Source organism: Cynoglossus semilaevis, chromosome 5 (assembly GCF_000523025.1).
Source record: "Cynoglossus semilaevis isolate Cse_v1.0 chromosome 5, Cse_v1.0, whole genome shotgun sequence".
Taxonomy (NCBI): domain Eukaryota; kingdom Metazoa; phylum Chordata; class Actinopteri; order Pleuronectiformes; family Cynoglossidae; genus Cynoglossus; species Cynoglossus semilaevis.
The window spans coordinates 18,514,468-18,533,180 of NC_024311.1; the positions used below are offsets into that span (position 1 = coordinate 18,514,468).

Sequence of the window (18,713 nt, forward strand, 5' to 3'; positions counted from 1 at the left end):
GGGTGGGCGTCGGCGGGAGGTGGGGGGGGGTGGGGGGGGGGTGTTTTAAAAAATAATCATGAAATTGACCAAAGTGTTACTTTTTTCCTTCATTTCCTCCATTAAGGTCTAAACATTTCTTATGTAATGTCTCCAGGTCGTGACCTGACCTTTAACCCCAGGTCACAAATGTCTGCTTTGCCTTGTGAGTGAAATTGAATTCCATTCAGATGTTGTTTCAGGTGGAACTAGATCCAAACGTCTGCGTCAATCTTGTTGGTTTACCTTCAGGTTTGGTCTAAATTTTCAAAACGATTCTTTTTTTCTGTGGATTGAGAAACACTTCATGATGAAACTTCTGAACAACCTCAGAACTTACAAATAACCTGTCAAACGAGCCACGCATGCACTGTTGGTCACATGACCTTTGACTCACCTGCCACCTGCAGGAGCAGAGCAGCGCTGCCGTAATCTTGCACCCGGACAAAACAGGTGTAGCTTCCTTCATCCGCCACCACGACCTCCTTCAGCAGCAGCGAGGCGTTGCCCAGGGCCAGCCGGTCGGGGAACAGTCTGGTGCGGTTGGCGAAGCGATCGGCCTGGTCCGTGAGCTGGTCTCGCCCCCCCCAGTAACTGTGGACACTACGTTTGGTGTCGGTCAGCTGCCAGAAGACGCTCAGGTGTGACAGGTTGAAGGGGCTGACGTGGCTGAAGGAGCAGTTCAGCACGGCATCCCGGCCGTGCAGCGCCACCTGGGGCAGGGACGGAACCTCAACCTCCATTTGAGCTGAAAACGAATCACATGAGAGAAGGAGATGAAACGACTGCAGCCGTCTGTCAGTACACGTCAGTACGCGTCAGTATGCGTCAGTACGCGTCAGTACGCGTCAGTACTCGTCAGTACGCGTCAGTACATGTCAGTACGCGTCAGTACATGTCAGTACATGTCAGTACGCGTCAGTACACGTCAGTACATGTCAGTACATGTCAGTAAGCGTCAGTACGCGTCAGTACAGTGATACTGTTAGCACCGGTTGTCAGAACCTGGTGACCAGTACAAACTCAACAATAGACACAGTTTACAAATGTGTTTCCAGGAACTGTCGACCACTTCATATTGATCATCCACCGATGAAAAGGGAATTCACTGATGTTTTAAAAGCACGAGTTCTACGTGTCACCACCAGGGTGCACAGAACAGACGTAAACAAACAAACATATTATATATTATAATATTCTCTCTATTAATAATTCTATAATTAAGATTAGTCACTGCACATGCACACGCTGTGTTCTAGTAACATCCAGACAAACAGGTGGATTTATCTCCGTTAACTATGACTCGTCCAAATGAATCCATGTGTGTGAGTGATTACTTACATTAAAACATTCTTTAAAACTGTATACTTATATACAGTACATATCCATACATTATTTATACAAACAAAATATATATAAATATAGATACACATACATATATTTATACATATAAACACACACACATGTATAAATCACACACACGTAATATTTCCTAAATCACAGGGGTAATTAAATATGCTGCGTTCAAAGACTCACACCTACACTCATGTGAGTGGTTGTTGTTGTGTTTGTGCAGCACAGCAGGTGGCGCTGGAGGAGACCGGAGGAAGAGAAGTGGGAAGAATGGGAGGATGTGGACGTAAGGATTAGGATCAGTGAAAGTCAGGAGTGGGAATCTCTGCAGCTCTGGTTTGTTTTTAGTCCAATCTAGTGGTGGGATCAAAGGAAGAGCATTTCTGGGTCGGATTTATCCAAAATACACAAACTGGAAAATAATCTGGAGGGAAAAATACTAAAGCACTGTTTACCAAACGGAGTGTAAATCTGGAGTAAATATTTCGATTTTCCAACTGGTTCTAATTTATATTCATCTGAATCTGAAAGAACCAACTGTAACTGCAGTCACTGCAGCTGGGTTTCTACAGGGCAGGAACTGAAACACCAGTGGCTGACGCACGCTCATGTTGTTCATAAAAGTTAGCCCCATATCTGTTTAGTATGGGACTCTTTTCACCTCAGCTTGGACCAGAGCAGGACCATGGCATGGTTCTGGATCAGCAGCCATTCCCAGTGTTCCCAACAGTCAGCATTCCCCATGAATCCCTGTCTGCTGTTCCACAGCTCTGAGACATTCATCAGCATCACAGGGGAAAAGGAAAAAAAAAAAAGAAAAGCCCCCGGGGCTCCTGGGGCAACACAGTCCACACTCAGCCTCTCTAATTGTTATAATCACAGTGGCACTTCAGCCCCTCACCCTGTTTGACCTCTGTTTGACCTCTGTCCATCACATGGATCACATGGTCATGAAGACAGTTTGACTTCTGCGCAGGTGCAATAATGACTTCATCTATTAACAACAGAAAGTCCTGCACTGGATGTGGTTTACTCAGTGGAGGCAGCACCAAATAAGGAAACCACTGCTGTAGAAACACTGCCACCTACTGCTCAACCTCACAAACGCACAGAGAGAACAGCAGAAATGCAGTCAGGACAGTCAGGACAGTCTGGACGGTGAGGACAGTCTGGACAGTCAAGACAGGGTTACGGTTAGGGTTAGGGTAGGGACAGTCAGGACAGCCTGATCGGTCAGGACAGTCAGGACAGTCAGGACAGTCTGGACGGTCAGGACAGGGTTAGGGTCAGGACAGTCTGGACAGTCTGGACAGTCAGGACGGTAAGGACAGTCAGGACAGTCAGGACAGTCGGGACGGTCAGGACAGGGTTAGGGTCAGGACAGTCTGGACAGTCTGGACAGTCAGGACGGTAAGGACAGTCAGGACGGTCAGGATGGTCAGGACGGTCAGGACGGTCTGGACAGTCAGGACGGTAAGGACAGTCAGGACAGTCAGGACAGTCAGGGCAGTCTGGACGGTCAGGCCAGGGTTGGGGTCAGGACAGTCTGGACAGTCTGGACAGTCAGGACGGTAAGGACAGTCAGGACAGTCAGGACGGTCTGGACAGTCTGGACAGTCAGGATGGTCAGGACAGTCAGGACAGTCAGGGCAGTCTGGACGGTCAGGCCAGGGTTGGGGTCAGGACAGTCTGGACAGTCTGGACAGTCAGGATGGTCAGGACAGTCAGGACAGTCAGGACAGTCTGGACAGTCTGGACAGTCAGGACGGTCAGGACAGTCAGGACGGTCTGGACAGTCTGGACAGTCAGGATGGTCAGGACAGTCAGGACGGTCACGCGGACATTTTGTAAATGACAGAAAGGAAGATTTATGCCAAATATTTTTTTTTTCACTAATGTAAGAAATAAACAAGGACTGAAGCCAAACTGGGATTGAGAACCGTTTTATTTTGTGTCACGGACCAAGTGGCAGCGCCACAAGACGTTTTGACGCCTGCAGTCAAACTGTGATTATAAAAGCTCCGCTGTTGCAGAGGGACGTTGGGACGTTGGGGGGCGCGGTCTCCCTAATGCCACGTTTTGCCAAATTTGAACTTGCAGCAGATCAGCCTGGAAAACAACAGGCATGTTGTTTGTTGATGACACTGTGGTGCCCCCCTCCCTCACTCCCCCACTGCCCCTCACTCCCCCTTCTTTTTATTAATTTATTTTGTTTTAGAAGTGACGCCATCTTCACCAAACTGAACAGGTCACTAGTGGATTTTTCTTCTTTTTTTTTTGGTGAACAAGAAGAGGGTCAGTGACAACCCTCTGAGATGTGTATGTTGAAGAAGGAGAGGAGGAGGAGGAGGAGGAGAGAGAGCAATTAAATCACTCCCTGAACAGCCTGGGATGACTCACACCACTGAGTTCATATAGGAAGGGGGGAGGAAGGAGAGAGAGAGAGAGAGAGAGGGAGAGAGAGGGAGGGGGAGAAGGAAAGGCATATGTGGAGCTCACACTCACAGATCATATCTCAGCAGAAGCCCAGAGGCTGTGATGGAGTCTGTGTTAATCTCTAAACACAGACTAAAGTCATGTCAGAGAGTGTGCTGCACCTCTCTACGCTCTCACTCCAGGGTGGGGGAGGATGAGGTGTCTCACATGGAATTTGGGTGGAGACAACAATCTGCTGCTGCTGGTACAGAACAGAAGGGGAGAAGGTTCCAGTGGACAGGAGGCCGGTGACGTCATGGAACACAGGCGTCTCCTGTCCTATTATTACTTTGTCCACGGGGAGATTCTCGGAGCCAACACGGACCACAGCACCACTTGGCCTTTTTCTGGTGCTGTTTAGGCCACACCCCTGTTCTGTAGACGAGTCACTGATCAGTCCTGTCCTGCCAGGTTCTGTGCTGGAATAAAAATATATATTCCTTAAAGATGAAGCAGTTTGGGTGAAGGGAAATCATTTACGACATTTTTGGTGGGAAATCTGGGTCATGTCTTGTAGCCAGACCTGAGGTGCACTCTCCTGGGGGTGAGTGGGGATCACAGTTCTCCCCTCCACCTCTGGATAAAGAGGCGCTGAGGAGCCACAGAGGGCAGCCCCGGAGATGTCAGGCTGCAGGGATTTACACACTGCACTTTGTGTTTATGGCCAGCAGCTCTGTTTGAGTGCCTGTGAGACAGAGACGGGCACTTTCACAGCCAACATGAAACAAACTCATTACAGCCTTTGTGAGCTCTGGCACCGCTCCCTATCTGAGCAGCGCGGCACAGGGGCTCAGTGGGAAAGGCTGCAGGATGATCTTCATAGAGTTCTTCGCTCCATCCTCCACAGAAGCCACCGCGCTGACAGTGTCGATACATCCTGTTTGACACCAGTAGGTGGAGGCTGAGTGCGACACGGAGACAGAACACAGGAGGATCACAGCCTCTGAACACGTGTGATGACAATCAACAATCTACAATCCAGTAAGAATTCAACTTTTGCTACTAGGTACAGATGCTAAAGGTTAGCATCCCAGCATAAAGCTATTCACGCTTGCTGCCAGCACGGTGTAAGTGTTATGACTAAAGTGCCTCAACATTGGAATTGAACCTCACTCCAGTGAACACATCATATACTGGAAGACAAACCAAGAACGACCCCTGGCTGTGGAGCAGGTTACAGCAGAAAAAAAAGGATAATTCTATTCAAGTGAATTCAAGTTTTTCCTGACGGTTCTACAGAACAGAGAAGAGTTGACAAAAAAAACTACTACTGACGTCAGAGGAGCTGTACTTCATTATTATTGAATTTCAACATCCAGTTTTCTGTATCCAGTTACAGAACATGGTAAAATAACTGACCATCGGACTGAACAGTCAGCTAATTGTGTCATTATCAATAAACTCCAAACACAAGCACGACATTCCAAGCTACTGTATGGTTTCATCCAGTTTGACGTTGATATTCCACACCTGCATGACTGACAGCTCCACAGCAACACTGTCACAGGTGCTGTTTTAAAGCTGCTCACAGTCAAAGGTCACGACAGAAAAGTAGCCTCTTCTGTCAAAGTAACTAATACCTATGTCTGCCACTAGAGGTCATCTGTACAGTCCACTGACCTCAGGTTCATTCACAGGACGAGCCAATGAGCAGCCGCTCGTTTGTACAAACACAACTTGCAGCTCAATACCAAGAGTTTTCGACTCATTTAACAACACAAATTCAACTCAGTGATTTTCACCCACAAACATTAGCATCTGTCTTCACAGACGTCATCATCCTGTTAGCTTAATTACAGAGCACGGCTATTAGAGCCATGTGTTTAATAGAGCGGAAAAATATATTCAGACGCACAGTGTAAGATATATAATATATATATATATATATATTTATATATATATATATATATATATATACACATATAAATATATCTGTGTGTGTGTGTTATATTGTACATAAGACAAATAATCTGGCCTATACCAACAGACTGCAATGATGGTACGGCTTCATTAGGCCTGGAGACGAAGGGAGAAACTAGACTTTTACAACACTGCCCCCTGCTGTTGTAAAGTGTAAATGCAACTAAACACATCTTTTTTCTCGTCTAATTGTCACCACTAGAACATCTCTGAAGAAGAAGTGTGTGAACCCACATGATTATATTTTTTTGGTGGAAAGAATTCAAGGCCAAAGTTAAATTTTTTATTTTGTTTTTAAAAAAAGGTTATGTCTACATGTGGTGGAAGTGGAAGAGTGGATATTTATCTTGCTTTACATCACAAAGATCAACAGTTGACGATGTTTGATGACCTGTCCAGGGTTCACTTCACCTACACCTGGTCCCTTCAAGTTAAACCATGTGTCTCTGCCTGGAGGAGCATTTTTAAAGACATCAGTCAGAGTCATGGCGATGAGATTGTGACTCACAATTTGATCAAATTCTAGAGGTCATGTTCAGCACTAAGCTGTTGGTGTGTCGTCTAAACAGCCTGGCTCCGAAAGAGAGAGAGAGAGAGAGAGAGACAGGAGACAACAGTCCAGTGACTTATTAATGTTAACATCAGAGTCATATATCACCATAGGATGGACGACCTGAACCTCAGAGACATGTCTGTTATCTTGACAGGGTGATGGGCGTCAACATCCAGACAACAGATGATGGCGTCGTCCACAGGCTTCACTAACGACATCACCGTCAGAAAGAAGCAGGAAAAAGTCACAGCATCAGAGCAGTAAGGAGTTTAACCACCATCACCATCACCTCCATCACCATCACCATCACCACCATCACCACCACCATCATCACCTCCATCACCTCCATCACCACCTCCATCATCACCATCACCACCATCACCATCACCTCCATCACCTCCATCACCTCACTGTGGCCACATCCTCTGTTTCTACAGGTTAATGTTGTTTCACTGATACTTTCTATGCACAGATCACTATAGATGATAGCGCCCCCTAGCTCTCTCTCTGTGGATCTTCAACACATGCTCACTAGCTCCAGTCCTCTCCTCTCTGCATATTACCCATATCAATATTTCATCCAGCCCAGAGGGCAGGCGTTTTAAGGACGTGTTTAAATAGTCATGAAGTGCTTGTTTGGTAATTCACTCAGAGAAGAGAGAACCTGAGAGAGACGGAGACCAGCCGCTACAGACTGCTCATTAGGTATGCACTGTGGTGAAGCCAATCTTTGTTGGGCCCATCCTCAATTGTTTTTAAAAGGATACTTCACTGGACGCAATCAAATTAGTAAGAACATCAGTGATACGGGGTAATAACCCTAAATTGAATTTCTGCACAGACTAAAGCGTGGCCGTGCTGCAGAATCAATGACTGTGAAAAGGAAAGGACCGGAAGCACATTCACAGTTAGCAGACCTTTAAAAAGTACGCCAGAGATGGCAGCCATGAGCAGGCTATTTTCACGCTACGTGGCCCTGCCATAATGTGGGCTGGCCTACTACAACATCAGATGCAATCCATCCAATTATGCCAATTAATTTGAATTACCTTACAACTCCCTTTACCCACAGTGAAAACTGGCTCAGTTTTTCACTTCTGGATTTACATGAATGTGATCCTCCTTCTTTAGCGGCAGCCGCTGCTGAAAACTGACAACAACGGGCAATTATCTGGACAGCCTCCTGTTAGCTTCGTCACCGGCTGACACAACGTACGCTGTGCTAATTTACTCAGCTCCTAGACTGGCTGAGTAAGTCCTCCACACACTTCAGTAGCTACTGCTTCAAACAGAGAGGCTCGAAGAACAGAAGAGAAACAGAAGAGAAAACAAACAAAAAACATTTTTCATATTCTTGGTCAAAACCATTATTTTTCAAACTTTTTGGAGAATAACTGATGATAATGAGCATCAGGTAATTAGTCTACGTATGCACATCCATCTGTTCATCTTCAGGCTGTGTTCAACAACAGATGTCTTCGTACGACGACTCAGCCGTCACTGTGGTCCAGTTGCTCCAGAGCATTGTTTAAATGTAGCCAGGGCTGCTGTGACATTTAAATACATGTTGAAGATATTCAACTACTACAGACTCATCCTTTCAGAGTCCACTCCAGCAGTCATCAGCAGGGGGCAGTATACACCCTGGACAGTCCACCAGTCCATCACAGGGACAATATTTAAGTCCAATATTGAAGGTGTTTCATAAATGAGCATGTAGCACTAACTCAGAGAGAGTGATGTTTGACCTTTTGACCTTACACGTCACTGGGTCAACCTTTGTCCTGTTCTTGTAGCTGTCATGTTGTATGTGGGGTATTTGTAATTACCACAAGGTAAAAAAGGCTCAGTGTGTATCAGGATGGAGGACCATCAACCATCACCTGACTCCTGACACACGTCACACAAATTGGTGTTGTCACAGGAGGATCACACGTGACAAACACTGGAGACACGGGGACGACATCCACAAGGACATGGACGCACAGCTGCTGAGACCAGATGTCAGGCATTAGAAGAGGATTTGTCTGATTTCTTCAGCCTGTTGTGCTTGACCAGAGGTCAACAGGTCACTGGTTTGATCCCAGTCTATTTGTACGGCGTTTGAACGTGGGGTTCTCCTGGGACTCAGTCTAGAAACAAACAGGATTAGGTTAAATGTTGACTGTCAGTGGTTGTCTGTCTGTGTGTTTGGTCTGTGAAGGACTGGAGGACTGTCCAGGCTGTCCACTGCTCTGCCTGCTGCAGCAGCTCTGTGCAAACCAACAACAGATTTAACAGCAAACGGACTTCTCTGTGTTGGTAAAACCTGGTGCGGTGTGGTTCCACTCACACTTTCTCAGATGAATACAGTGAATGTGTTCGCTTCATTGTCCTAAGAAGTTCCATCTGCCCCTCCCCTCCTCCCCCTTCTCCCCAAGCGTCCCTGTTGGAACAGTCAGTCAGCCTGTAGATGGCAGTCAGTCAGTAATGACCTTTGGCTCGTCTGTGCTGGCACCAAAAATGTCCCTAATGACCTGTTCAAAAGTCTGAGAGTCCTGATGGCTGACAGGAGGTCGTGTCAGGAGAAAAGTTCTAAATGATGCTGTTTTGACCAATGAAAGTTCTTTGAGGACGTTAAAGGTTTGCTGCAGTATTTCTAACGCTCTGCCTCAGGCACACAGAGGAGGAAGAGGAGAAGGAGGAGGAGGAGGAGGAAGAGGAGCTCCATCTACTCCAGCTATGGAGCGATACAACAGAAAGTCACCATCTTTGGTCAGTCGGTCAGTCGGTCACTTATGTTAGGTGTCAGCCACAACAGTAGTTGTCCTGGTGATCTCTCCAGTGGCATTTTTAACTTCTTTCTTTTATTTTCCTCTTTGTGAGATGTAATCGGTGTCGACTTGACAACTTCTCTTTCCTGGACACCAGGAAGTATAACTTCATGTGACTTATGAATCATGGATAGCAGCATCTAAGAACTCCCCAGTGTTACTTGTGTAAGACTTTTTAACCACACTCTCAGAGTCACAGCTGAAAAACATATTCTGTCTAACACGTTCAAAAAAAGAAGAAAAGAACCCACACATGGTCCATCAGCCTTTACAGAAACTAGAATAAACAGAGATATTTAGTAATAAATGTCTTTTTTTTTTTGACAGGTTGTATGTTTCATGTCGACTCCACCAGTTTCAACCCAGACAACAGGGAACTTTTTTTTAAACATCCTTTTAACAAAAAGCTGACATTATTTTTAAACTGCTGTTTCACACAGGGAACCCTTTGAAAGGTGAAGACTAATGAGCTCTGCAGGGTGCGCTGTTAAACAGGCTGTGGTGTTCCCCACTGTGACCACTGGGAGGTGGTGGCAGAGCACGGTCAGCAGGATACAACACCCACCTGTGGCGCGGAGGGCGAGCATTAGTGGCAGCAGCAGGAGGGACAGCATGGTCTTGGAGGTTTGGATTCACCGTCTTCAGACACAGAGCTGAAAGGACAAAAGAGAACAAAAACATCAGATATCAAAGGAAGAGGAAGATCACAGACAAATCAGTGCAGCACAAAGGACGTGTGGATAAAAGGATGATTAGGAGAGCATAAAAGGATCATCTGTGTCTTTCATGTATGGAACACAGCAAACAGACTGTTTATGTAGTGCACATCCTGCTGGTGATTTATTTACTGTGTCCTCTGACAGACACACAGCTCCTCTGTCCCAGTCTTACTGGACTGAATTATGGACTGACTAAAGTCAGAGTCCAGTCCTTCATCTGTGCTGTTCACAACCAAATGGCTACTGATTTTTTAAATTCCCCAGAAGACAAAACTCTGTGTAACAGACAGAACAACACTGATCTCTACCTTGTAAGACGTTTGACTACTGTGGAAGTTCAGGTTCGAAAAACAAGGGATCAAAGCCGCCCTTAAGAGTTATAACACAGGGGAGATTTATTATAACAACAAAGTCAACAAAGTCAACAAAGTCTGTTAGTCCACCAAATCTGCTCTATTCAGTGTGTGTGTGTGTGGTTAGTGTAGCTCCAGTTTTATTTGTTTCAGGAGTGAAATCATCAAGATGAAGACAGGGAAGGACACTAAGGACGGATGTGTCTGACCTCATGGTGATTTGACAAAAGGTTTTAAAAATAAAATAATAAAAAATAAAACATAACTATTATTTTAAGTGTAACATGGAGCTCTTACTACACACTGAACAAGTCTTGAACCAAAGGAAAAGAGAAAGATGGAAACAAAGAGAGGAAGAGAGAAGGAAGACACACGTTAGCTTCATCATCCATTCTAAAAACACTACAGTGTGTCAACAATCAGATTGTTCAGACTGCCTGTCATCGGCAGTGTGTGTGTGTGTGTGTGTGTGTGTCTGAGCGTGCTTTGGGGTCCCCGAAATTAAACCCAGCAGTAAGCAAACTAATCATCAACAGAGGCTTCAAAGACTAACAGGATGGTCTCTGATCTCTGAAGTCTTCTCCCATAGAAACACACTGTAGCTGTTAAACAGGGAGGTGAACTAATGACATGCTAACATGTCCTGATTAGTATTTGGACTTAACCTACATGGAGAAAAGGATTCCAGTCTTTTCACCGGCAAACATTGTTCAGATTTTTAACAAAGATATCCTGATTAAAACTCCAAGATGTAAAGAAAAAAACAAAACCTCTGGTTTGAACATGGAGGAGTAGATAAAAGCTGAAAAAGTTGTGCTACCAAGTGGAAATAAATGCCTGTTCCGAGAAAACAGATCAGACATGATGTTTCAGCAACACAAAAATGAGTCATTTTGATAATGCTGTCAGCTGTAGCTCGGTCTCATGACTCAACTAAAGCTTTTTCCAGGAGACTCCATTTATAGCTTCAGCAGGGAGGATGTGGGCAGGACTGCAACTTCATCACAAAACTGCTGAACAGATCTGCTGCTCGACCACTCGACTCACTCTCTGGACCTTCGTTCTAGAGGCTTCCGTCTGCCAGACGCTGTGACTGCTAAAGCTGTCTGGTTGTTTCAGGCGTCCAGAACTCCACGCAGTTTTCCAAAATCTCAAATGAAATCTTTCCCTGTGTTTTTCCTAAGTGAACTGTGGCAGCGCACCAAACCACAGTCTGACTGTCTGTATCCTCCACAAACCAGACAAGAAGTCATCGTCAGGCTCTTTGAACTGCCTCACCAACCAACACCAATATTAGTCTGCTTTCTTTATTATTTCACCGTATTCTAGACCTTAAGCTGCACATTTGTCATGTTTTGGCAGTTATGCCACTTTATATCCAAAGCAACTTTGGATATGTCAAAATAGGCATAATGTCATGTATAATCTATCTAATATCATCTACAACAGAAACGCCACCACTAAACTGTAACGATTTCCTCGGAGACAAAAAGAAACCGTAGGACAAAGATATACTCCAGAATTTAAGCTTCAGATTTAATGGTAATCAAACGAAATGAAATGAAATGAAATGAAATGAAATGAAAATACTATACAAACAAAAACAGACGCTGATGGTGAGTGTGAAGACGAGGATGAAGCATTCAATAAATCTGAAAGGTTTAGAAACGTTTGGAGTTGATAGGCTGCTAAGTTCATTTCTTTTTTTATCATTTGTTCTTTTGGCTGATGTGAAAATGAATAATCCTCTACTGTAGAGGTTTTTAGATTTAAAAAGAAGGAACAAAGTTGTCCATCACTGAACGAGAACAGAGGAACTCCTGTCACAGCAGTTCTTATTCAGATTTCTGATTCCTAGAACGAAGACGAGGAAAACGGGCGGTTGATCAAAATAATAATGACTTCTCGAAGCCTCGATGTCTTTGTTTCAGAGAGTCCGCTCAGCCGGTTCATCTCTGTCTCAACATCATCATAAAGCACTGCAAGTTGTTTTTCTGAAATGCAAGGCTGCTTTTAAGCACTTTAAATGTAATGAATCTGATTGACCTTCTGAGCTGGACTATCCCAGTGCCATATGCTCAGCTTCACTGCCGTCCTCTTCAACTCATTAGGAACCATTCAAGCCTTGATGATGGGCACATTTCCAACCTGTACGCCACCAGCTCCAGAGGGTCAGCTTTTAAATCCTTATGGCAGCCGTGGTTAGAACTGACCCGTCACTCGGGTGTGAGGAAACCTGTACTCATATCAATTAGTACATTAGTTTGTCAAACAGTACATTAGTTTGACAAACTGAGGAAGGAGGAGCTCCATCAGTTTTATGAAAGCTTTAAGGCTGATAAGTTTTATGACAGTTGTACTTGCCCACTTTTATTAGTGGGAACTCTAAATTACAGTTTACTGGCAGCCGTGCTTCACCTGCAGCAGCCTGTCCAGCTAACTTCATCAGCTAGATAACAGACCAGTGAGTCAGTGACCGGTATGAAATAGAATTGAGATGGACCAACAATATAAGAGGCCACATCATCCACTTGGTTATTATAACCTTCATCTTTGGTCAGGTGGATGTGTCATTCAATAGTAATACTAGAATAAACCCACTAACATCACCAACAGGCAGAAACAGCAGCTAACACAATGTCTACTGTTATAATGATCTCTCTGTAGAATCAAGGACCAGTTCCTCTACTTGTTGTCATGGTTTGAAACACTTCAACTTACAGGAAGCTGTCATCAGAGCACAGCTGCAGCATCCTGTGATAGAGCAGCATGACAGTAGGAGAAACCTGCTAGCAGCATAGCATAGCATTTCTTCACCATGTGGCTTCATAACATGTTAGACAAATCTCAGTCTTGGTCATGTCGGTCATGTTGGTACAGTGTGTATACAAAAGAGAGCATGGAGCTCCACTTTATCCCACGTAAAGTTAAATTAGAACTTCATTTAACAGTTCAGTAACTTGATTACGTTTGCTTGAATAATGTTTTAAATGATGAGTAATTTAAGAAATATAACACTTCAAAAACAGTATGACAGTCTAAGATTATAACTTATTACTACAATAAGTTATATGGCAATATAGCCCAGAGGATAAGTCCTCGGACCTTGGTCCCAGGAGCGCAAGTTCAAATCCAGGCCTGGCTGATACAATTGTGGTGGTGGTGGCCTAGTGGTAAAGGAAGCGGACCTCGGTCCGGAAGGCCCCAGGTTCGAATCCACCAACTGCCAGGTTGCCACTGAGATGCACTGAGCAAGCGCTGCCCACTGTTCACTTTTTTCACAAATTTCGTTGTGCATGGTGTGCTGTGCTGTGCCGTGTCACAATGACAAATAAAGATGAGTTTTAAGTTTGTTTTTCTTTTACATATATTTCACATATATTATTTACTACAGTATATTGGATCATTAAAATTTTAATTTTGCGCTCCATTTCATCAAAGGTTATAATAGTTCACAGTCATGAACAGTGAAAGATGTTAGTATATTTATTCTACATGTAATGTGATTTAGAAATGACCAAAAAGTAATTTAATTCTGGTGGTCAGGAGAATATTCAGCTGATGTTGGCACTTTCTTAATGATACAGACACTGTGATACAGACCGGTGGTTCTTCTTTATTCTTATTCTTCTTTTAATTCACCACGTCAGTTAGAGGGTGTGGGTTACATCTGCCATTTGACAGTAAATAAGACTTTAGACATTTTTATGCCCGTGTTTTCAAGTCAGTTGCTTTCCCACTGATTAAATACAGTGATGCAGTGTTTTATCTTGGCCGAACGGGGGCGCAGTAGATTTAATTCAAAACTTATTTGTTGGATCAGTGAAACAATGCAACGCATGTATGTAAACAGTTTACTGTAAAGCTGTGTCCGTGTGTGTGTGTGTGTTTGATGGGCGTTTACGTCCAGTCAGAGAACGGTCGACTGGGTCAGACGGAACCGAGCCAAGTATGCGGATAACTTCTTGAGTTCATAGGCTTCCCCTGCTCCACAGCGTTTGCTCTGCCTTTGTTTCCTTCGCCCAAACATAAGCACAACATCCGTCCCTCGTTTTCAACAGACTGTGTTCGTTTGTTCTTACCATGTCAGGAGGACGAAGCTTTAAAAAAACCACCGACACTCCCCCGGCGTTGACTTTGTTTGTGTCCGTCCAGCAGAGCAAAGCAGAACCGACGACGTTATCTTCCACAGCAGTTCATTCCTCCTCTGGTAGCGACTCAAAAACCGTTTTTAGGCGTCGTATAAAAGTGCTGTGATGGTTTTTTCAGAGTGTGTGGGTTTGGTCCATTGATTTGGGACTCTTCATGGAAACCACTCCTTACTGCTTTGTCCAGCAGTGATGTCACACAGAGGGGGAACAGTCTCCAACATCATCGGGCTCCGACCCCTCAGTTAACCGTTTAGTGAAACACCCGGGTCTGGTTAACACCTTTACACGTTTTAGTTATAAGCCAAAGAAAGTGAACTAAGTTTGAAGAGTGCAAAAGAATTTACAACAAATACGGCGTTTTGTTTTTTCTGTTATTTAGGTCAAATCGTCTGTTTTAACTTAAATTAAATGAAATACAAATACAATCGGAGTAAATATGGTTTTATCTAAAGCAAATACAAAATACTTATTTCTACAATGGAGTTCACACATGAGCATATATAACTTTAATGGAAAAAAATGCATGAATATTTGTGAAGATTAGTGTAAACTGTGAGGCTCACACGGCCAAAAACTATAAATACACAAATTATTTAAAAAACGAAATAGAAAACCGGGAGCTCACTATAAAAAATGCTAAGTCTTAAATAACCCTTTATTTTAATACTTCCAAATTGCAATAAGTGTTGTTTCTCTTGTCGAGGTGCAAATGTATAAAAATGGACTCAGTAGAATCAGAAAAACAACGCCTTGATTCGAACACCTGTGTCGTCACGTCAAGGCTTAATACCACTTCCGTTATACTTCCTGGACTTCCTGCGTCTATACATTGGTTTTTAAACAAACGTTCTCATTCACTTACTACAGTTTTGTCAATATTAAAATGACTGGGTTTATAAAAATAATAAAAATAAAACCTGCCAAATGTATGGAACACACCGCATGTTTTGAAATGATAACCAGATACTGTATTTTAGCCTTAATAAGTTTTATTTTGAAAAACGGATGTTAGAAATTATATTTAGCTTATTCACTTATTTTCTCATGCATATTTTATTTCCACGGTGTGATTTTAATTTATTGATTTTCAAAGTTACAAATGTAAAATAACCGAATAAAGCAAGTATTATTATTCATTTTTATTTTGACGCCGGGCAGTAAACGTAACGTGCCACGTGACTCAAAGCAGGAAGTGAATTTCGTGGTAACAACAAAGGGGTGAGTATGCAGTTATTTGGTCTGTGTAATAATATTACTAGGTTTGTTTTAATGTTTACATGTTTATAAAGATTGTTGTCACTCGCAGTTTATAAAACGCTGTTAACGAAGCCTATATAACACTTTAAGAAAAGAACGACTGTTGGTTTCGCATTTATTTCTAAAAAAAATAAATGTCAAATTTGAATTTACCCAACACTGTTGCAGCATAAAAGACATTTAAAAACCATCCTTAAAAACATACATCTTGATAATACTATGTTAAATGTTAATAAAAGTAAATGAAACGTAAGACTCATCAACGGATCTATGTAGGTTCTCAGGCATTTAATCCAAAAATAGTTACATCGAGGGCAACTGGACAAAGTTTAACTATTTTTGGACTCATCAACGAAGTCCATGGTACATTTTTAAACCATCACCACGAGCCTCCAAACACTGTCTACTGACTCCCATATTAGAGCTGTGTCATGTGTTTGTCGTGTTACAGAAATGGCTTCCTCAGACTGGCATCTGTCGTTAAAGCTGATGGATCAACCTAAATCCATCTTCTACTTCCCTGAGATGATGCCGGGGGACGTTCCACCTGGAGGATACAGAGTCGCTGCCTTAAAACAACTTGTTGCAGCTCAGTTGTCTGAATCTATCCCTGACCCTGAACTTATAGGTCTGAGACTCCTTTTGGTTTTATATTAATGGGCTGCAGGTCAAGTACGTGGAAAGACCTTTGTTCTCCTTGTGTTCCAGATATTGTCCACTGTGGAAGAAAACTTAAAGATGACCTCACTCTGGACGCCTGCGGGATTCATCCGGGATCCACTTTACACATTTTAAAAAAGGCTTGGCCAGAACCAGAGAGCAGCCCAGGTTTGTGGGTGGGATGTGTTGTTGACACTGAATTACTAGATTCAAATATAATTTGTTGTTGTTTTTTCAGAGCCTGTAAATAAAGCAAACGCAGCAAGAGAGTTTCGAGTGTTTCATGCTGCTCTTCACTCCCTCAACTCCTCCTACAGAGACTCTGTGAGTAAAAGACAAATGAAACTGAAATGGGATCAAAGTGTCTCTCTGCTGTGGACGACCGTCACTCTGTTCTGTTTTTAACACAGGTCTACAAATTGCTGACAAATAAAGAATCACTTGATCAGATCATTATAGCTACACCAGGACTGAAGTCAGACCCAGTGGCCTTAGGTAAGACCTGCTACATGTAGGAAAATTGTCCACGCAAATAAAAGGCCACAAGGCCATGTAGGAAAATTGTCCACGCAAATAAAATACTAACGATAACAACATTTCCCATTAAGGTGTGCTTCAAGATAAGGATCTGTTTGTGCAGTTTACAGACCCAAACATGCTGGATGTGTGAGTACTGCGTTGTTCTCTGATCCAGTTTCTTTTTGGTGATAATTTAAACGTTCCTGTGTCTTTCCTCCACGTAGATTATCCAGCTCACATCCAGCGCTGGTCAATGCCATCATCTTGGTGCTGCACTCAGTAGCAGGCAGCATGCCATCACAGTCCAGTGCCAGCTCCTCTCGCAACGTCTCCTCCAGCTCCTACAGTGACATGCCTGGTAATGACAGCAAACATGGTTGGATTGTTTGGTAATACGTACATGTGAAGTGCTGTAGTAGTTTCTGGAAATCTGCTAATGAAAAAAAATAGTTTCTTGTTAAAATTGTTAGGGTTTTTTGATCTCATTTGTTCTATGCTATTTTTTATGAATTTTCCTCCCTGTGTTAACATTTCATTTCTTAATTTCCGTCTGTTAGGAGGGTTCATGTTCGAGGGCATGTCTGACGATGAGGATGATTTCCAGTCGGTGAGTTCCCTGTCGGTGCTGGTTATTTTTTTATATGATATGTGGGTAAAGGTCAAACTGTTTCCATCCTTGATGTGTATTTAAATGTTTGACACAGGGAAGTCCAGCAGGACCCTCCAGCAGAGGGCCGCCGTCAGGGATCCGCCCGGTGTCTTTGAGCCACAGCGGAGCAACGGGTCCTCGACCCATAACACAGAGTGAGCTGGCGACAGCGTTGGCCCTCGCCAGCACTCCTGACAGCAGCGCCGTCACTCCCACAACAACAAGTCAGGTCAGTCATGGAGGAGAGGTGTATTATAGAATGCTCAACTGTTAGTTAACTATTAGTAACATGAATGAGGTTCAAAGGTTATAAAACTATGTATGAGATATGTTTGGATTTTTTTTTATTCAGATGAATTCCATGAAGCCTGCCACTTCTCAAACAGTAATGTGTATGTTTTTATTCTACATCTGTGTGTAATGTAGGTGGATCCCTCTGGGGCGGCCCCCATGTCAGCAGGGACCCCGGTCAGTAACGATCTCTTCAGCCAGGCCTTACAACAAGCTCTGCAGGCCACCAACATGTCTGCTCTGCAGGTGAGACATCGAACTGCTTCACGCAGCAATTTGCTTCCAAATGAAATTGCAAAACATTATAACGAAATGTGAGGATCCAATAATACGGTATGTGATAATTTCTGCACTGCAGTTGTTAAAACAAAGACAGAGCCTGGGACTGATCCTCAGACGACCTGATTATTCTGAGCTGGTGTTTTGTGTTGCCAGGGCCGTTGGCAGTCCCAGATGCAGCAGCTCAGGGACATGGGCATCCAGGATGAGGAGCTGATGCTGAGGGCGCTGCAGGCCACAGATGGTGACATCCAGGCAGCCCTGGAGCTCATATTTGCTGGAGGCCTGGGACTCTGAGGCCACACCTGATTGGACGGAAGTTGCGGTGGGACAGACAGACGACTTGTCATGATGCTGCTCCAACAATGATACATAATGTGTTCAAACATCTACAAGTAGACTGAAGGTGGTAGGTGTTCTTTACTATTAGTGTGACGTGACATATAATAAAAGAATGTTCATCTCATCTGATCCATCTTTCATTTATTTCTAAAAAGTTTAACGCCGGCTGCAGATGCCCGAATTCACATGCAATTCTTACTTGCGGACACTAGATGGCAATGTAGGAGCTTGTTTCCAGCCAGCCTGTCCTTTCGACACAAAGGTGTCGTTGCCTTTTCCTTCTAAGATGTGAGATCAGTAGTTGGTTAGTGAAGAGCTGACTGTAAAGTTGTGACGGTGTGAATTCTGTTCTTCACGAATC

The 18,713-nt window shown here is 43.6% G+C and overlaps 2 protein-coding genes across 4 annotated transcripts in view; one reads left to right on the forward strand and one right to left on the reverse strand.

Annotated features, from left to right (window-relative positions):
• The window catches only part of cd276 (CD276 molecule), a 55,786-nt gene extending 40,661 nt beyond the window's left edge, over positions 1–15,125 (reverse strand). For both annotated transcript variants that reach the window (XM_008310934.3, XM_008310932.3), the window contains exons 1-3: positions 14,287–15,125; positions 9,698–9,785; positions 416–766 (exon numbers count right to left, since the gene is read on the reverse strand). In XM_008310934.3, the coding sequence (XP_008309156.1) occupies positions 416–766; positions 9,698–9,746 (400 nt within the window). In that variant the 5' untranslated portion in view covers positions 9,747–9,785; positions 14,287–15,125. The remainder of the gene's footprint in view (positions 1–415; positions 767–9,697; positions 9,786–14,286) is intronic.
• A 293-nt stretch (positions 15,126–15,418) lies between these two features.
• On the forward strand, positions 15,419–18,478 carry LOC103379398 (ubiquitin-like protein 7). Of its 2 annotated transcripts, none has more exons than XM_008310936.3 (11): positions 15,419–15,573; positions 16,064–16,240; positions 16,321–16,440; positions 16,511–16,596; positions 16,683–16,767; positions 16,881–16,938; positions 17,016–17,149; positions 17,349–17,398; positions 17,496–17,669; positions 17,867–17,977; positions 18,167–18,478. In XM_008310936.3, exons 2-11 carry the CDS (start codon positions 16,066–16,068, stop codon positions 18,305–18,307), a joined length of 1,134 nt encoding a protein of 377 aa, XP_008309158.1. In that variant the 5' UTR covers positions 15,419–15,573; positions 16,064–16,065; the 3' UTR covers positions 18,308–18,478. The 2 variants fall into 2 exon arrangements, with proteins under 2 accessions (XP_008309158.1, XP_024911319.1); XM_025055551.1 differs by lacking the exon at positions 15,419–15,573 and adding an exon at positions 15,646–15,975.
• The last annotated feature ends 235 nt before the right edge of the window (positions 18,479–18,713 follow it).